This window comes from Hibiscus syriacus, unplaced genomic scaffold (assembly GCF_006381635.1).
Source record: "Hibiscus syriacus cultivar Baekdansim isolate YM2019G1 unplaced genomic scaffold, ASM638163v2 tig00002840_pilon, whole genome shotgun sequence".
NCBI lineage: Eukaryota > Viridiplantae > Streptophyta > Magnoliopsida > Malvales > Malvaceae > Hibiscus > Hibiscus syriacus.
The window spans coordinates 1,689,806-1,704,423 of NW_024061947.1; the positions used below are offsets into that span (position 1 = coordinate 1,689,806).

Sequence of the window (14,618 nt, forward strand, 5' to 3'; positions counted from 1 at the left end):
AATGACCATATCTTGAGTTCCTGATATCGGATTGATGCGATTCAAGAACCGTTGGAAAGATATGAGATACAAGATTGTATATCCAGAAGACATCTTGAACAAATAAGATCATAATACCATTCAAAAAGTAGTCGCAAGTATGCTTATGTTCTGATCTTCTTTTCCCACTATAAGAAAATATACCTTTGATGACACACGAACGATGACACACGTTAATTTATAGCTTGCAAAAAATGTGTGTCATAAAAAAATGTCATGGTTCTTAAAATCTGAACGATTTATGACTTACAATAATGTGTGTCATATTTAATAGTCATAATCCAAAACATTTAGCAAACACATGGAGTACACTTTTCATTGTGCGTCATCTCTAAAAATCTATTTGTCTTCATCTCATAGCTCTATCACAGTCGCCATTAAATGAGTTGGTCTATTGCCCGATCTAGATATGAAGCTAAACTTGCATGTTTAAAAAACTTCTACCTTTCTTTTTGTATCTTTAAACCAGGTGTTGATCTCTAAAAAATCTTTATCTTTGGAGGATAACTTGCTTATAACGGACCTCGAATCACCCTCCACTATGATTCTATAGAAACCTATATCCCATGTAAAATCCATCACCTGTTTCGTTGCTATCGCCTCTGCCATAAAACCCCAGGTAACGTTCTGATTTGTTCTTCGGTAATCCCCCATGATAAAGCCCCCTTCATATCTTATTAACACCCCTGAAACTGATTATTGTTTATGATGAGCAAAACCTGCATCAAAATTCTCTTTAACAATTGTGGGTGGAGGTGGAATCCAACCACTGACTGAACTCCCGTTTGTACCACGAAGACGGATGTTTGCTTTCTCAAAATCTGAACATTGGCTTTTTATTGAGGTGAACATCTCTTCATTTCTTGTGTTAATGCCTTCGTGAATAGATTTGTTATGAGCAAACCAAAGCACGCATAGAGTCACCAAAATCTTTGGGGATTTTCTCGTTACCATTAATGATGTTGGTTTAAGGAGGAAGAAATTTACAGTTGTCAAAGTAAAGAAGCTTTGGGGGACTTTGTTGAAGTAAATAATTTATGAAATGATTTTGGTTTTGGTATTCTAATTTGTGTTTAGGTCGGCATGGCGGGACTCCCTTGCACCATGCAGCAAAGAGGGGCCTTCTAAATACAGTCAAATTACTTCTTTCCCATGGAGGTTAGCGAAAACCGAGTTATTAGTTCCTATACCCAAAAATGATTTATTTGAACTGTGTAGTGTTGTCTTCTGAGTGACTTGTTTATATTTTCAGCTAATCCATTGGCAATGAATGATGATTGTCAAACGCCTCTAGATGTTGCTAGGGAGAAAGGTAACATCAATGTTGTGCGAGCTATCGAGGTATAATTTGAAGTTTATCTTTGATAATTCTCTTTATTGTAAAACCTTCTCACAACTTTGAATTAAATTTATCTTTTCTTCTTTTGATACTCTGTAGGAGCACATATGTCTGTTCTCTGGTTGGATGCGAGAATTTTATGGGCCAGGATTCATCGAAATCTTTGTTCCTCAATTGGTTTCAAGAAAAGTGTGAGTATTAGTGTACAAAATGTTTTTTATTTTGATTGATTTTTGCTTGTTTGTTGCGTTATGCCATAGAAGTAATATGCCTTGATGATTCCTATTAATGTAAACCTTAATTTGCTTCCAATTAGTAACATTTTCTTTCTCTAAACAAATTATGTATCTTCTCATTAATGCATTACTTGCAGTTGGGTGGTTGTTCTACCAACTGGTTCGCGTAATCATACAACGCCTCTGAAGTTGGGGCTAGCGATATACTCTAGTTTGTAGGTATTGCAAGTTTAATTACAATCTATCTCTCTTTATGTTTTTAATTTATTTTAATCTAAGGATGCAAAGAAAGGTGACGTGAGCCAAAGATTAAACGCTTAAAACTCTTCAAACTCAGCTAAACATCCTTATGTCTTTTTCAATCTCCAAGCTCAAATAATGACTGAAAAATCGATACAATAATCCACAAGCTTGTCTTAAACTGTCCTGAATCTGATCATCAAATTAGCTTCAGCTTTCTTAAGTACTTATGATGGTATTATGTGTATAAATAACGAGTTTACTTACTATATAATGGTATTATATGTAAAAACTATATATAGGCTTTAAGCTGCTTTAGTTGTTCAATCTAAAATTCTGATTGTGCAAGGTCACCATGTGGGCAGTTGTTGTAACTTAGGGTTGTAGGAAAATAAAGTTGCAGTACTATGAGTTTAAACTAGCATCTGCTACAAGGTAAAGTCAATGCTACTTACCTAGACATTAGATGCATTTGGTGGAGAGACATAGGCTTTGGTTTCAATTCTTCTTTGTGCAGCATAGATAATACAGTTCATGGCTAATCCGAGCAGGGAGCAGTAACTAATTTTATGTGAACTATGACTATTGTTGAATTCATTTAAGGAGATTTGTAACTTTCAGTGTTTGTTTATTAACTTATAATAATGGATATATGTTCTTTCTCAATGTCGTATTTTCTTTGTTTTGTGTGTTGGATAGGGAAGATACCCTGATCACTGAAGTAGAACCCTATATTCATTTTAATATTAATCCATCAGGAATGCAGCCTGTTCTCACTACCACTTATCTATTGGCTTTTCCAAGTATTGTAGCAAGGTAATTGTGCCCTGAAGTGATTTAAAAACTTATTTTGAATCCTCTGTTCTATTCGTATTTTTGGGGCAATATTCTTTTGATGCATTACATATATTGGGTTTGTTGTTTGTCTTATCCTACGGACTTACCTTAAAGCTATCTATTTTTTGAATGCCCAAAATGATCTTAACACATTGCATTATTGGTAGTATCCTTGGTTCATCATTTTGGGAGCATGTTAAGGAGATATTGAACCCTGAAACATCTATTAGAGCAGAACCATGGATTTACTATTCAATATATGTGTTTTTTTGTTTAATATCTTTGACATTGTAAGTGCTTTTGAATCTCTGTGATTCTAAGTTTCTGATGATTACCTTCTTATTGTGTGCTATTGCTATCTAAATTTCTTCCATTTTCCTATTTGTATACATTGTACTAATCTTTTAAATCTAATAATCAATCCTTGAATTTATAGTGTCCCCGTCAGTCGGGAGGTACCGAGTGTGGATATTATGTTTGTAAGTTCATGAAAGAGATAGTCGAGAACGAACGTGAAGTGCTGGTCAATAAGAATATAAGCAAACTTTTCTGATACACACCTGTCATATCATACATACACATTAGTCATACAACTATCATATGGACTTGAAGTAGGATGCTATTCTAAACAAATTAATGCAAGTACTTGTTAGCAAGACTGAAAACTGTGAATTTGTGTCGTGATAATGTATATAATTTATATGGGAAGTTTTACTAATTAAATGTGTAAAATTTATTTTTACATATGTTTCAAAAAATGCATATGTAAAATTGGTCATTTTAGTACTCTTTGATAGTTATATACTTCACTTTAAATAAGTATAAATTATACACTTATTTCATATTTTTTACTTAGGTTGGCGATGGAAAGGAAGAATACACGGATGATGACATTGATGATATTCGCAAAGAATGGGTATCTCATGTGGCAAACTTTATTGTGCAGTGATATTTTGCATCGACATATGATTACAATATTTTTTATAACTTGATGTTAATATATTGTATGCAAATGGATTGTTTATATATAATATGATATATACATATATATATATATATATATATATATATATTTAGTATTATGAGGCATTAAATGTGATTTAGTTTGATTATTTGTCAATCTACAATATATATATATATATATATATAATTTACGACATACAATCACGACACACGAATGTGTGTCATCTTTTTTAATGACATTTGCTTCAATGACACGCAATGTAAGTCATAAATACGTGTCATCTTCATTTATGACGGGGCTTCAATGACTTGCAATGTGCGTCATAAATGCGTGTTATAAATATGCGTGTCATAGATTTATGAAACACAATTACGTGTCATCTGAGATTTATGTCGGTGGCTTCAATGACGCGCATTTGTGTATCATCTACACCCATAGATGACGCGCAATGCGCGTCATTAAAGGGGTTTTTTCTAGTAGTGTCCAATGCTTGGACGAGTGGATCATTTGGAAGAGTTATTACTTCTTCCTTTGATGTGAGCCCTGTGATGCATGTATCATCCTCCCTTTCTTCAAAATGATTTGACCTTGAATCTGAAACATTAAAGGGAGCAACATTAGAATCGTTTAATGATTCATTCACATTATACTTACCGAATAGATATGCTTTGAATCTTCGAGACTTTGTTCTTCTAATAGGTTCGAGTAGAAACATTAATCCAAAGAAGCATGTATTATGGACCCTGGTGCATGTATCATTCCCCCACTCCTCAAAAGGATTTGTCCTCGAATCTAAAAATCCAAAAGAAAGAGAATTAGATGTGTTGAAAGAAAAACTTGTGAAACATTTACAAGGATCAATGTGATGTGTCTTTATGCGTTTTAGTCGAGGTTTCTTCTTTGTAGGAACTGATTTCTTGTAGTCTTGAAATACTCTTTTGTATACAAGTCTTGTAATATGATGTTTAAGTTGAAATACAACATGGCGCCGACCACTGTTGGCTTTCTGTATGATTTCTTCAGATAATTTCCCCATGGTTTTATTCTTGTGTGGCGAGAATGAGTGTTTAAAAACCATGTTAACTGGTTTGCTAAAGTAATCCCTTAAGTCTCCTAAGTGTGGTTCATGAATTAATAATTCTCTGGAAGAGATTTGTGGACTGTAAAACCTATTTAGTTGGCAAGGAAACTCATATACAAGATAAAACTCATTAGAAGCACTTTTAAAAGTATGAGTAGAAATATCAGAAATATTCGAGTTATTGTGATATACATCTTTGATATGTTCAATTATCGGAAAATTAGTATGCATTTGTTAGGTAAGAGTATACCTTCGTGGTAGTGCATCGTGTTTTGCTTACCTCGGTCTGTTATGTACTTAAAGGAGTTGTGTTTAGTATGGATGACAACTTCACGAGCCTTACCTTGTAAAAAGGAGAAGAAGTACGTTACAATGTCATTAAAATGAGTAATAAAATATTTACCTTTGAACTCCCGTAAATCGTGACTCTTCATTGATATGGCATAGTGATTAGGGCTTTCAGGTGGTAACCCATCAGGAGGGTCACCTAACACTATTCGACAACTCTTGGCGATGGAAGATGGTGTGGGCCAATCTCATGTTACTTTTACTTTTTTATCATTTATTTGGATTTCCTGTGCACGAACTATAAAGCCTGTGGAGTTGTTCAAATCATGTTTCATCATTAAGATGGCATCGCTACTAAGGCTTTCATGGATGTAGCCTTTTCATAACAAATCTAACTCTTTGGTTTCTTTGATATTGTATGTCTGACGAGGTATGATGGAACCTTGAATTAGATTGGTTTGGTGTTGTTTTCTTCTTTTCGGTGGTAATTCATTAGGTGGATCACCTAACACTTCTTGAAAATCTTGTAATAAAGATGAAAACACACTAAGAAAATCCTTGTTAATGTTAGAAATCAAAACAATTGATTCCCTAAAGTGAACAAGGATGGAAGGCTGTTTGTAAAGAAGGTTCTCTCTCAATTCTTTTGTGCTCATACATTGATTTTGAGTCACTCTTTTCTTCTCACATTTAGGTTCACTCACCACCCATGGTTTGATAGATCCAGCTGTGGTTCTTGTCGTTATCTCAAGGTATTGGTAAGTTCATCAAATCTTTCAACTTGAGTCGTAAGTCGTGCAAGTACGGCTAAGATAGCCGTAAGTGTCTTGTTGTTATTGTCGCCCATCCTGAAATCATAACACTCGAAAGAAAATTTTAAAGTAAAATAAAAATAAAATAAAGAATATTCAACAAAGCAAGAAACCTCATAAGTTACTCCAAGAAAGTAACACAACGAAAGGCAAGTAAGCCGATCTTGTACTCTTTAAAACTCACTTTACCAAGTAGTCTTCCACAGTTCGTATCGGAGTTTGACTAGCAAAGGTGATAAGAAAAACTTAAAATCTCTAAGAGGCCAAAAAAAGATTAGACTCCAAGAGAACGAGAATGCAAAGAAGGAAGAAGTATGCAAACTCTTTAGTCCTACTAACACAAGAAAAATAAAGTGTTAGATAAAGCAAAAGAACAATAAAAGGAAAAAACAAAAGAACCTAAAGCACTAAGAGTCAAAGAAAAAAAGAACCAAACCAGAAAACCTAGAAAACGCTGGATCAACTTGAGAAACATTTTTGAGAGGGTTACCAGTGTCCAAATATTTTGGAAAAATTCTTGAATGTCTTTCGATGCGTAAAGAAACCGCCTGTGAAATTTCAGAACCAAATACCTTCAGTAGTATCCAGTAGACTCTATTGAACAGTGACTCATCAAATAATCTGTTTTTCTTGATCGCTTTGTTCAAAGGTGTCATTGATCTCCAAAAATTCTGATTTTTTGTTTGAATTATCTTGAATATATTAATTTTCAATATGGAAATTTTCCCACGAAATTCCTCTTGTATAATTTTCAAGAAATTTGACAAGATTCTAGACTGAATCTACCGATGAAACTTGAATGATGTATTTGATGGCTCTAATGAACTCCGATTGGGGTGAATTTTGGACTGAATATTAATTTTAGTATGAATATGAGATATAGATAAAAATAAGACCTAAATTCCTTCGTTTGTAATTTATTTTATTTTTTTGTGACTTGAAACAATGAATCTTTTGCGAACTAGCTCCGTTGGGGTACCTTGATGGTTTTGTGTGCAAGAACAAGCAAGATTGCTTTATTATTTCCAAGAATCGGCCCAAATATGATACCAATTGATAGGGAAGCGGTGGTGGGTTAATGAACGTTACTCTTGTCAAAGAATCAAACCTAGAAAAGCTCTAGACTCGATGAAGAACAAAGGTGATGAATAGGGGAAGGTGGCGGTAGCAAGTAAGGTTCTTAGGGTTTCTTTTAGGTGCTGGAAACAAGGTAAGAAATAAGATTAGAACAAGATAAATAAAAGATAAACAAATTTAAAATAAAGTATGATAACCAAGAAATCAAAAGATTTCCCTTATGAAGGTGAACGATAAAGATGATGATGGTGAGGATGGATTTGTGGAAAATAGATGGATAAGTTTCCTATCGAGCCCTCCAAGTCGCAATGAAAAGGCAAATTGGAGTGTGAAGATTAATCTCCCTCACAAGAACTTGAAAGAACTCAAGGAGAAGAAGCTTCGAAGGCACAAGACAATCAACACTTTCAAAAACGAACTATCGTTGTATTATTAATCGAAAAAATCTTATTTACAAAGTTGAATGAAGCCTCCTTTATATAGGAGTTGAGTTCTAAAGGTCCTAAATAACTAAAGAATAAAATAATAATAAACTAACATATCTTAACTCTAATTCCTAATAAAATAATAACAATTAAAAATATTGTTTTAACCCAACCTTAATTCCTAATAAAATAATAAATCTGATCCTAAAAGATAATTCTTCATCCTATATTAAATGAATGAAGCCTCCTTTATATAGGGACTGAGTTCTAAAGGTCCTAAATAATAAAGAATAAAATAATAATAAACTAAGCATTTCTTAACTCTAATTCCTAATAAAATAATAACAACTAAAAATATTGTTTTAACCCAACCTTAATTCCTAATAAAATAATAAATATGATCCTAAAAGACAATTCTTCATCTTATATTAAATTATATTACAAATAATCATATAAATATTGAAAATTTGTAATATTTACAACATTACGTATTAATCCCGTATATGATTTCCTGCATGCACCGTCTTTAGTAAAATGGTCATATCTTGAGTTTCCAATATCGAATTGATGCGATTCAAGAACCGTTGGAAAGATAGGAGATAGAAGATTGTATCTCCAGAAGACATCTTGACCAAATAAGATCAGGATACCATTCAAAAAGTCATCGCAAGTCTGCTTCTGTTCTGATCTTCTTTTCCAATGCTTAAATGAGTGGATTATTTGGAAGAGTTATTACTTCTTCATTTGATGTGAGCCTTGTGATGCATGTATCAGGAGTGCAGTAGCTGAAGACTCCTGTAGTTTGGTGTGAAAATAATAGTACAATTGCCATAACTGCAAATCCAGTGTATCATGCTAAAACAAAGCATGTGGAGCTTGATGTTCATTTTGTTCGAGAGAAAGTTGCAACCAAGCATGTGTTAGTGAACTATGTCCCTGCTAGTCATCAAGTGGTTGATGGCTTGACTAAGCCTCTGTCAACAACACAGTTTGAACTTTTTCGTGCAAAGCTTAATGTTTAGTTGTTTCTTGGGGGAGAAGAAAAAAGTAGGGAGAATGTTAAGTATAGCTGAGGTTCAGCTAGGTTTTGGTGGTTGAGTTCTTGATGTTAGTTAGCAGTTGAGCTGGTTAGTTTGTTACTTAATGTTGTTAGTGTAGTTAGCAGTAGTTAGCTTAACTACTTAGCATTCTAAGCTGTATATAACAGTAGGTGGTGAACTCTTGTATGAGATACATTAAATATAATTTCTAAAGTTTACAAAGCAATTGATTTCTCAACCGCTAGTATGGACTTGCCGACTTTGTTGCTGGTAATATGAAGATGAAGAAGTTGGAAGTGATTTAGAATAATCTCAATATTAAGAGAGTCATACCAAGCAAGCCAAATTCCTCTCGAGAAATTAGCCGCTTCAATATGATGAGAATAGGAACGTCAATTTTTTTATCGCTATCACAAGGTTCCACAAAGACCATTAAATCTGAAGTGTCACTAAGATACTATTTAGCCGTGGTAATAAATTTAGGATGGCCGCATACCTGCACATTCTAATAAAAAAAACTTAAATAAATTCAAAGATAAAAGGAAGTACCACATTATTAAGGTGGGTCGCAGGATGCACGTCTGCTGAAAGAGGGCCAAGTTAACTATTAGGAACATCGTTACCACTATTTGAAGAATTGTCAATAGCCATGTTATCAACTTGCTCCAAACTCAAGTCACTGTAAGGATCAGAAAGATCGCTAATATGAGGAACTGATTGTAGGCAAAGATTGAGTCCTTTGTCAACCATCAAATTTTGGACATTAAGATTATCATTCTTGTTAAAGAGGACAGAGGATGGAGCGAAGTGAGAAAAGCGAACGCAGCTCCTGCGGTACGGTATAGGATTATTTTTGTAAATATGTACAATGGTTTATTTACTATAAAAGGAGATGTAACCTAAACCTATGAGATATTGAATTGAATAAAATTCTAGCGCCGCCTAAAGCACCGAGGACGTAAGCACATTATTAAACCTCCTTAAAATTCTTGTGTTCTTTCTGTTTTCTTTACCCGATTATTCAACAATTCTCATATAACACAATGACCGTATGATGAGCTTTGTAAAGAGTGGTGCTGGGGTAAGCCGAGTGCTGCTGGCTTTATTAGGATTCTTGGGGACTTCGGAAAATTTGAAAGAGAAGTAGCAAGGGGTCTTCTAAGCAGGATCTGCTTGGGCGACTTTGATATCAGTAGGAGTTTACCTTCGATTTGGGGTCTGTCTTTGAGTTTGCTTGTTCTTTGTTTTGCCAGGGTAGAGGTAGCCTCACTAGCAAAGATGGGGTTAAATCACGATTCAGAAATCGCAATGCCGAAAGTATTCTTCGGTTGAGCTTGAGGTTTCTTTGAGGTTCGACGCTAGCGTTTTTCAACGACCATCCAAGAACCAGACGTTGGAGAATCTTTGTTTGACTCGTTTTCATCTTGTGGGATGTCAGGCTCCTCCTGTTCATGTCCGACAACAGCAGTGGGACAGAAAGTTTGTAGGTGACCATATTTCCCACACTTAAAACTTATCGAAGGGAGGGACTCGTATTCCACTATCTATAGTTCTATACGCTTCCGTTAACCATAAGCTTTGAAAAAAAGGGTTTATTCGAATCAATATTGATCGCCATCCGCATAAAACGACCACGCCTTTCGCTCTCAATTTGGAAATCTAGGCGGATAATTTTGTTAATACATTCCCCAATAACTCTAATAATGCGTTTATAAAGAGTTATTGGGAGCCCGACAAGCGGACCCACACCATGATCCTTTTTAGGTAGGGATTTGAAGATGAGAAATCCTCCATCCATGGCTCACAGTAAGGTAGTGTCCAAACATCGTCTAAAGTCCATCTGTAAAAGCAGTAAGAAAATCGTCACGAGAATGAAAAGAGGCAAAGAAATAATCATTTTCGATATCCACTAATTCGATTGTTAATTTTAGTTTCCATAGTTGGCAGATCTTCGACTTTAGGCGTTTTTCTCGAAATATCATCGGTGACCAGTATATTTACCGATCTAACACCAGTCAGATTATATTTTTCGATCTAACACCCGTAGCAGTAAAGCGCGCCCCCTGACCCGCGCTATACGCTGATTTGACACCACGTGGGGTAGCGCGCTATATGCTAATTTGACGTCACATGTCGTATAGCGCGCCCCCTGAACCGCGTTATATATGTATATCTAGATAATTATATTTAGCGCGGACCCTGATCCGCGCTATACCATAATTACATATACCGCGGTGCAGGTACCGCGCCTTGTATGACTATATATACCCTTCTCCCCGGTTATGTTCCTCACATCTCTCTTCTCAACTTATAAATTAATACAACAATTCCGTCAACGATTCAATAATTTTGTCAATCTTCTCATATTTAGTTTATAAGTTCGTGCGATTTTTTATTATAAGATAATTTTGTTATAAATTTTTTTATTATACTTATTATTTATTATGATTATCTGAAAAAATATTATACTAATTATTTTCAATTAATTTTTATGTTTGTAAAATTGAAAAGCGATAGTATACGTCGAAATAGTTTTACGGTGCATGTAATAATATAAAATTATATTATTTAAATTATTTACGTTGATGTGTAAAAATTTATTGTGTTATATTTTCGTTCATATATAATTTATTTAATCAGATTTGTTTCAGTTATTTTTTTGCAGATATAATATTACCGCACTTTCAGCTATTGTTTATTATGATGGTGAAATTCGAGAAGATGAAACCGGCGTTGTTTTCCTATCATTCAAGAGAAACATAACTCTTGAGGAGCTAATAACGAAGATTTCGAGGAAGATTCATGTTGGAAGTAGTAGAAGAATGTCGTCGTTGCAGTACATATTTCCAACATCATTGTTGTCATTAACTTATACAGCGTTTGAACTTTCGAACAATGATGATGCTGAAATGATGGTTGAAGCTCAAAGTAATATTTCAGACGCCGCTATTGAGATGTATGCACATTTTGTTCAAGTGCGTGCTGTTCGGAGTCAATCATTAAGTTCCCACTATGGGCTGGCTGAACAAGTTGACAGTCCGACTACAGTAATGTGTAATGATTTTAATGCCATAATGGGGAGACATTCATCCGCAACTCCTTAAGATATGTACCGAGGTGGGTCCACGAACAATCCGTATGGCAACACCGCGTCTAGTTCAAGGGGAAGACATTCATCTGCAAATTTCTTTGACCATATGGAGATGCCATCGACGCAACCATCTGTGCAGTTTCCATTTGACACGATGGCTTCAAGCTCCAGGGGGAGGCATTCGACTGCGAGCTTTTTCGATCTCAATGTCGATATGCCTTCCAGTTCAAGGGGAAGGCGTGCAAGTAGTATGTTCTTCGACCTAAATGTGGAGAGCATGGAGGAACCATCATCTCCACCAGAAGAACCGATTCGTGAGCCTGGTGCGGATGGTGCTGAGACTGGACTATTCATTCACCCAGAATCATCGCAATTCAACTCCGATGATGATGAAGTGTTGAGATATTCATTCATTAAATAAATCAACAAATTATTACTAATAATTTAAATTAAATTAAAACGTTAAAATGTTACCGTATCAGTAAAGTGTCGAGATATATGATTTCCATCTAAGCGAAGTAGACCGCCTTCCATTATATATCTGCAAAAAATTTATATTAGTAAAATATTAAATAAAGTAAAATACTTAAATAAATTAAATACATAATATTAAAAATATTATAAAATATACCTTAAACGAGAGAGTATTTGAGAGAATTTGGTGTGATGAAAGTGATTGAGGATGAGGTATTTATAGGGAAGGGTGGGGTGTGAACGGCCGGGTAATTAAAGCTATAGCGCGCCCCCTGCACCGCGCTATACCCCACGTGTCAGATAAATAGGTATAACGCGGAGCAGGGCGCGCGCTATAGCCACGTGTAACCCAGTCAGCGTATAGCGCAGTACAGGGGGCGCGCTATACCCCACGTGGCGCCAAATCAACATATAGCGCGGGTTAGGTGGCGCGTTTTACTGCTACGGGTGTTAGATCAAAAAATATAATCTGACCGGTGTTAGATCGATAAATATACCGATCATCGGTGATATTTCGAGAAAAACGTCTCGACTTTATCCAATTCGACAACCTACATGTTTGATCACCACTGTTTGATCTAGGGATTTTGTTGCCATATAAATGATGTGATCAGAGAAATCGATCGAGATTAATGCATCAACCATGCTTCTGACAAACATCTCCTTCTTGGATTTCGATGTCCTCATCATCCAGGATCTCATCATCATTTCTACAATTCGATCTAACACTATTCATTAAAGAGGCTTTGTACGACAACGACTTTCCCAATATTTCCTCTTATGGCATCGCTTCATCTAGATTAAAATCACTACTAGGAAACAATTCTTTGGGAACAGGGAGGGAAGGGATCTCCATCGGAGTAGCATCAGTGATGGCTTGCCGTTTGAGTTTTTTAGGTTACGGGGTTTGTCAGTGTCGTAACCGTCTTTCAGGTTGGGCCCTGGAATTGGGGGTGTGCTGTCGTGAAAAACGGCGCAGAAGAAGAAAGCTTCTGGAACCCTTGCATCAGTTTGGGTTGAGGACTTGGACTCGATTCGGGGCTCAAAGTTGGCTTTGGGTCACGTGTGATCTGTTGGACCTCGCATGTTTCTGCTGGGCTTTGTAATATTGGACCTGTAATGTGTAAATAAATAAAATAATAAATATATATATTTATATGTTAAATATAAAAAATATTATAAATGCATAATCGGACGAAATATTTTGTCTACAGCTGCCCCTCTTTGTCATTTTTCGTGGGACAAAAAATAGGGCAAAGATAAAATGACACAAATATTCGTCCGGTGGAGCTGAAAATTGAATAATTCCCTATCGAATTGAGTTGCGGATGGCTCCTCCGTCGTGGAGTCGAGTCCATCTTGAAATGATATGGAATTGAAGCCGCAGTTTGAAATTTGAATCAGAATGTGACTTTTTATTGCCAAATTATAGTCCGGTTCGGGCTTCTTCTCGATTTAAAGACATTGATTTGAAAATTTGACTGGGAAATAATTCTTTGACTTCACCAAGTGGTTGATAGGTACTCAAGCTGAATGAGATTGAACTCGAAAGATCTTCGTTGACAGATAGCTTTTCTCGACTTAAGCTATGCTGCCAGAAAACAGTTTCTTGTCACTAAGGCACGGCTAACCCAGGTCGTCTTCTTGACTTGAAAACCTCGATTACAACCGGACAACAGTGTGATTGACGTGTCATCGAGCTGAATGGAATCGAACTCGTTAATTTTGTTGACAGATAGCCCTTCTTGCCTTGATCTATGCTGTAAACTTGATTTGCCTCTGAGTTGAATGACACGATTTAGATGATGCTTCAAGAGAAGTTGTCTCAAAAGAGACCTAATTCGTTTCAAGGGAAACGATCTCAAAGATATTCGTTGTTTCATGAGAAACGGTCTCAACGGAAACAAAATTTTGTTTTAAGGGAAATAAATTCAAAGATTTTGTGTTTAAAGAGAAACTGTCTCAAGGGAGACAAAATAAGGGAAACAATCTCAAAGGTTTTGTGTTTCAAGAGAAACATTTTCAAAGGTTTTTTTTCAAGAGAAACAATTTTAAAGGTTTCTTTTTGTGTTTCAAGAGAAATTGTCTCAAGGGAGGTAAAATATGCTTCAAGAGAAACTGTCTCAAGGGAGACAAAATTTGTTTCAAGGGAAACTTGTGAAGTTGAACTTGTGTTGTCTCGAGTGGCACGATATCCTCTGTCTTGGAGTTGAAATCGCGGATGGCCCCTTCGTCGTGAAGTTGAGCCTTGACTTGAATATCCTTCGTTGTGAAGTTGAAATCCAAGTATTGTATATTGTGGGTGGACACGATTCCCTTCGCCGTGAAGTTGAAACCGTGGATGACCCCTTTATTGTGAAGTTTGGCTTCGAGCTAGATATCCTTCGTCGTAAAGTTGAAATCTACTCTCGAGTAAATTGTGTCGCTTTGAGTCCAATATCCTTCGCTGTGTTGAAATTGACTCTGAATGAAATTTAAAATTTATTTGTCGACATACAGTTGCCCCTTCACTGTGAAGTTGAGCAACCACCATCAATTTCTGAATGTGCTTTGAATCGATTATCTTTCGTCTTGAAGTTGAAACTTGACCCTAAAGCTGTAAAGATTATGTATGTGAAAAAAATGATGCTCTAAAATGCATGCATAATGAATTAGTTCTTGTTTTATTCATCGGA

The 14,618-nt window shown here is 35.6% G+C and overlaps 1 protein-coding gene across 1 annotated transcript; it reads left to right on the forward strand.

Moving 5' to 3' along the window:
* The first annotated feature begins 985 nt into the window (after positions 1 to 985).
* Positions 986 to 1,861, forward strand: LOC120154951 (putative E3 ubiquitin-protein ligase XBAT35). The gene is made up of 4 exons (XM_039166561.1): positions 986 to 1,197; positions 1,292 to 1,380; positions 1,478 to 1,569; positions 1,752 to 1,861. The coding sequence occupies exons 2-4, from the start codon at positions 1,306 to 1,308 to the stop codon at positions 1,831 to 1,833; spliced, it is 249 nt and encodes an 82-aa protein (XP_039022492.1). The 5' UTR covers positions 986 to 1,197; positions 1,292 to 1,305; the 3' UTR covers positions 1,834 to 1,861.
* Positions 1,862 to 14,618: the final 12,757 nt, after the last annotated feature.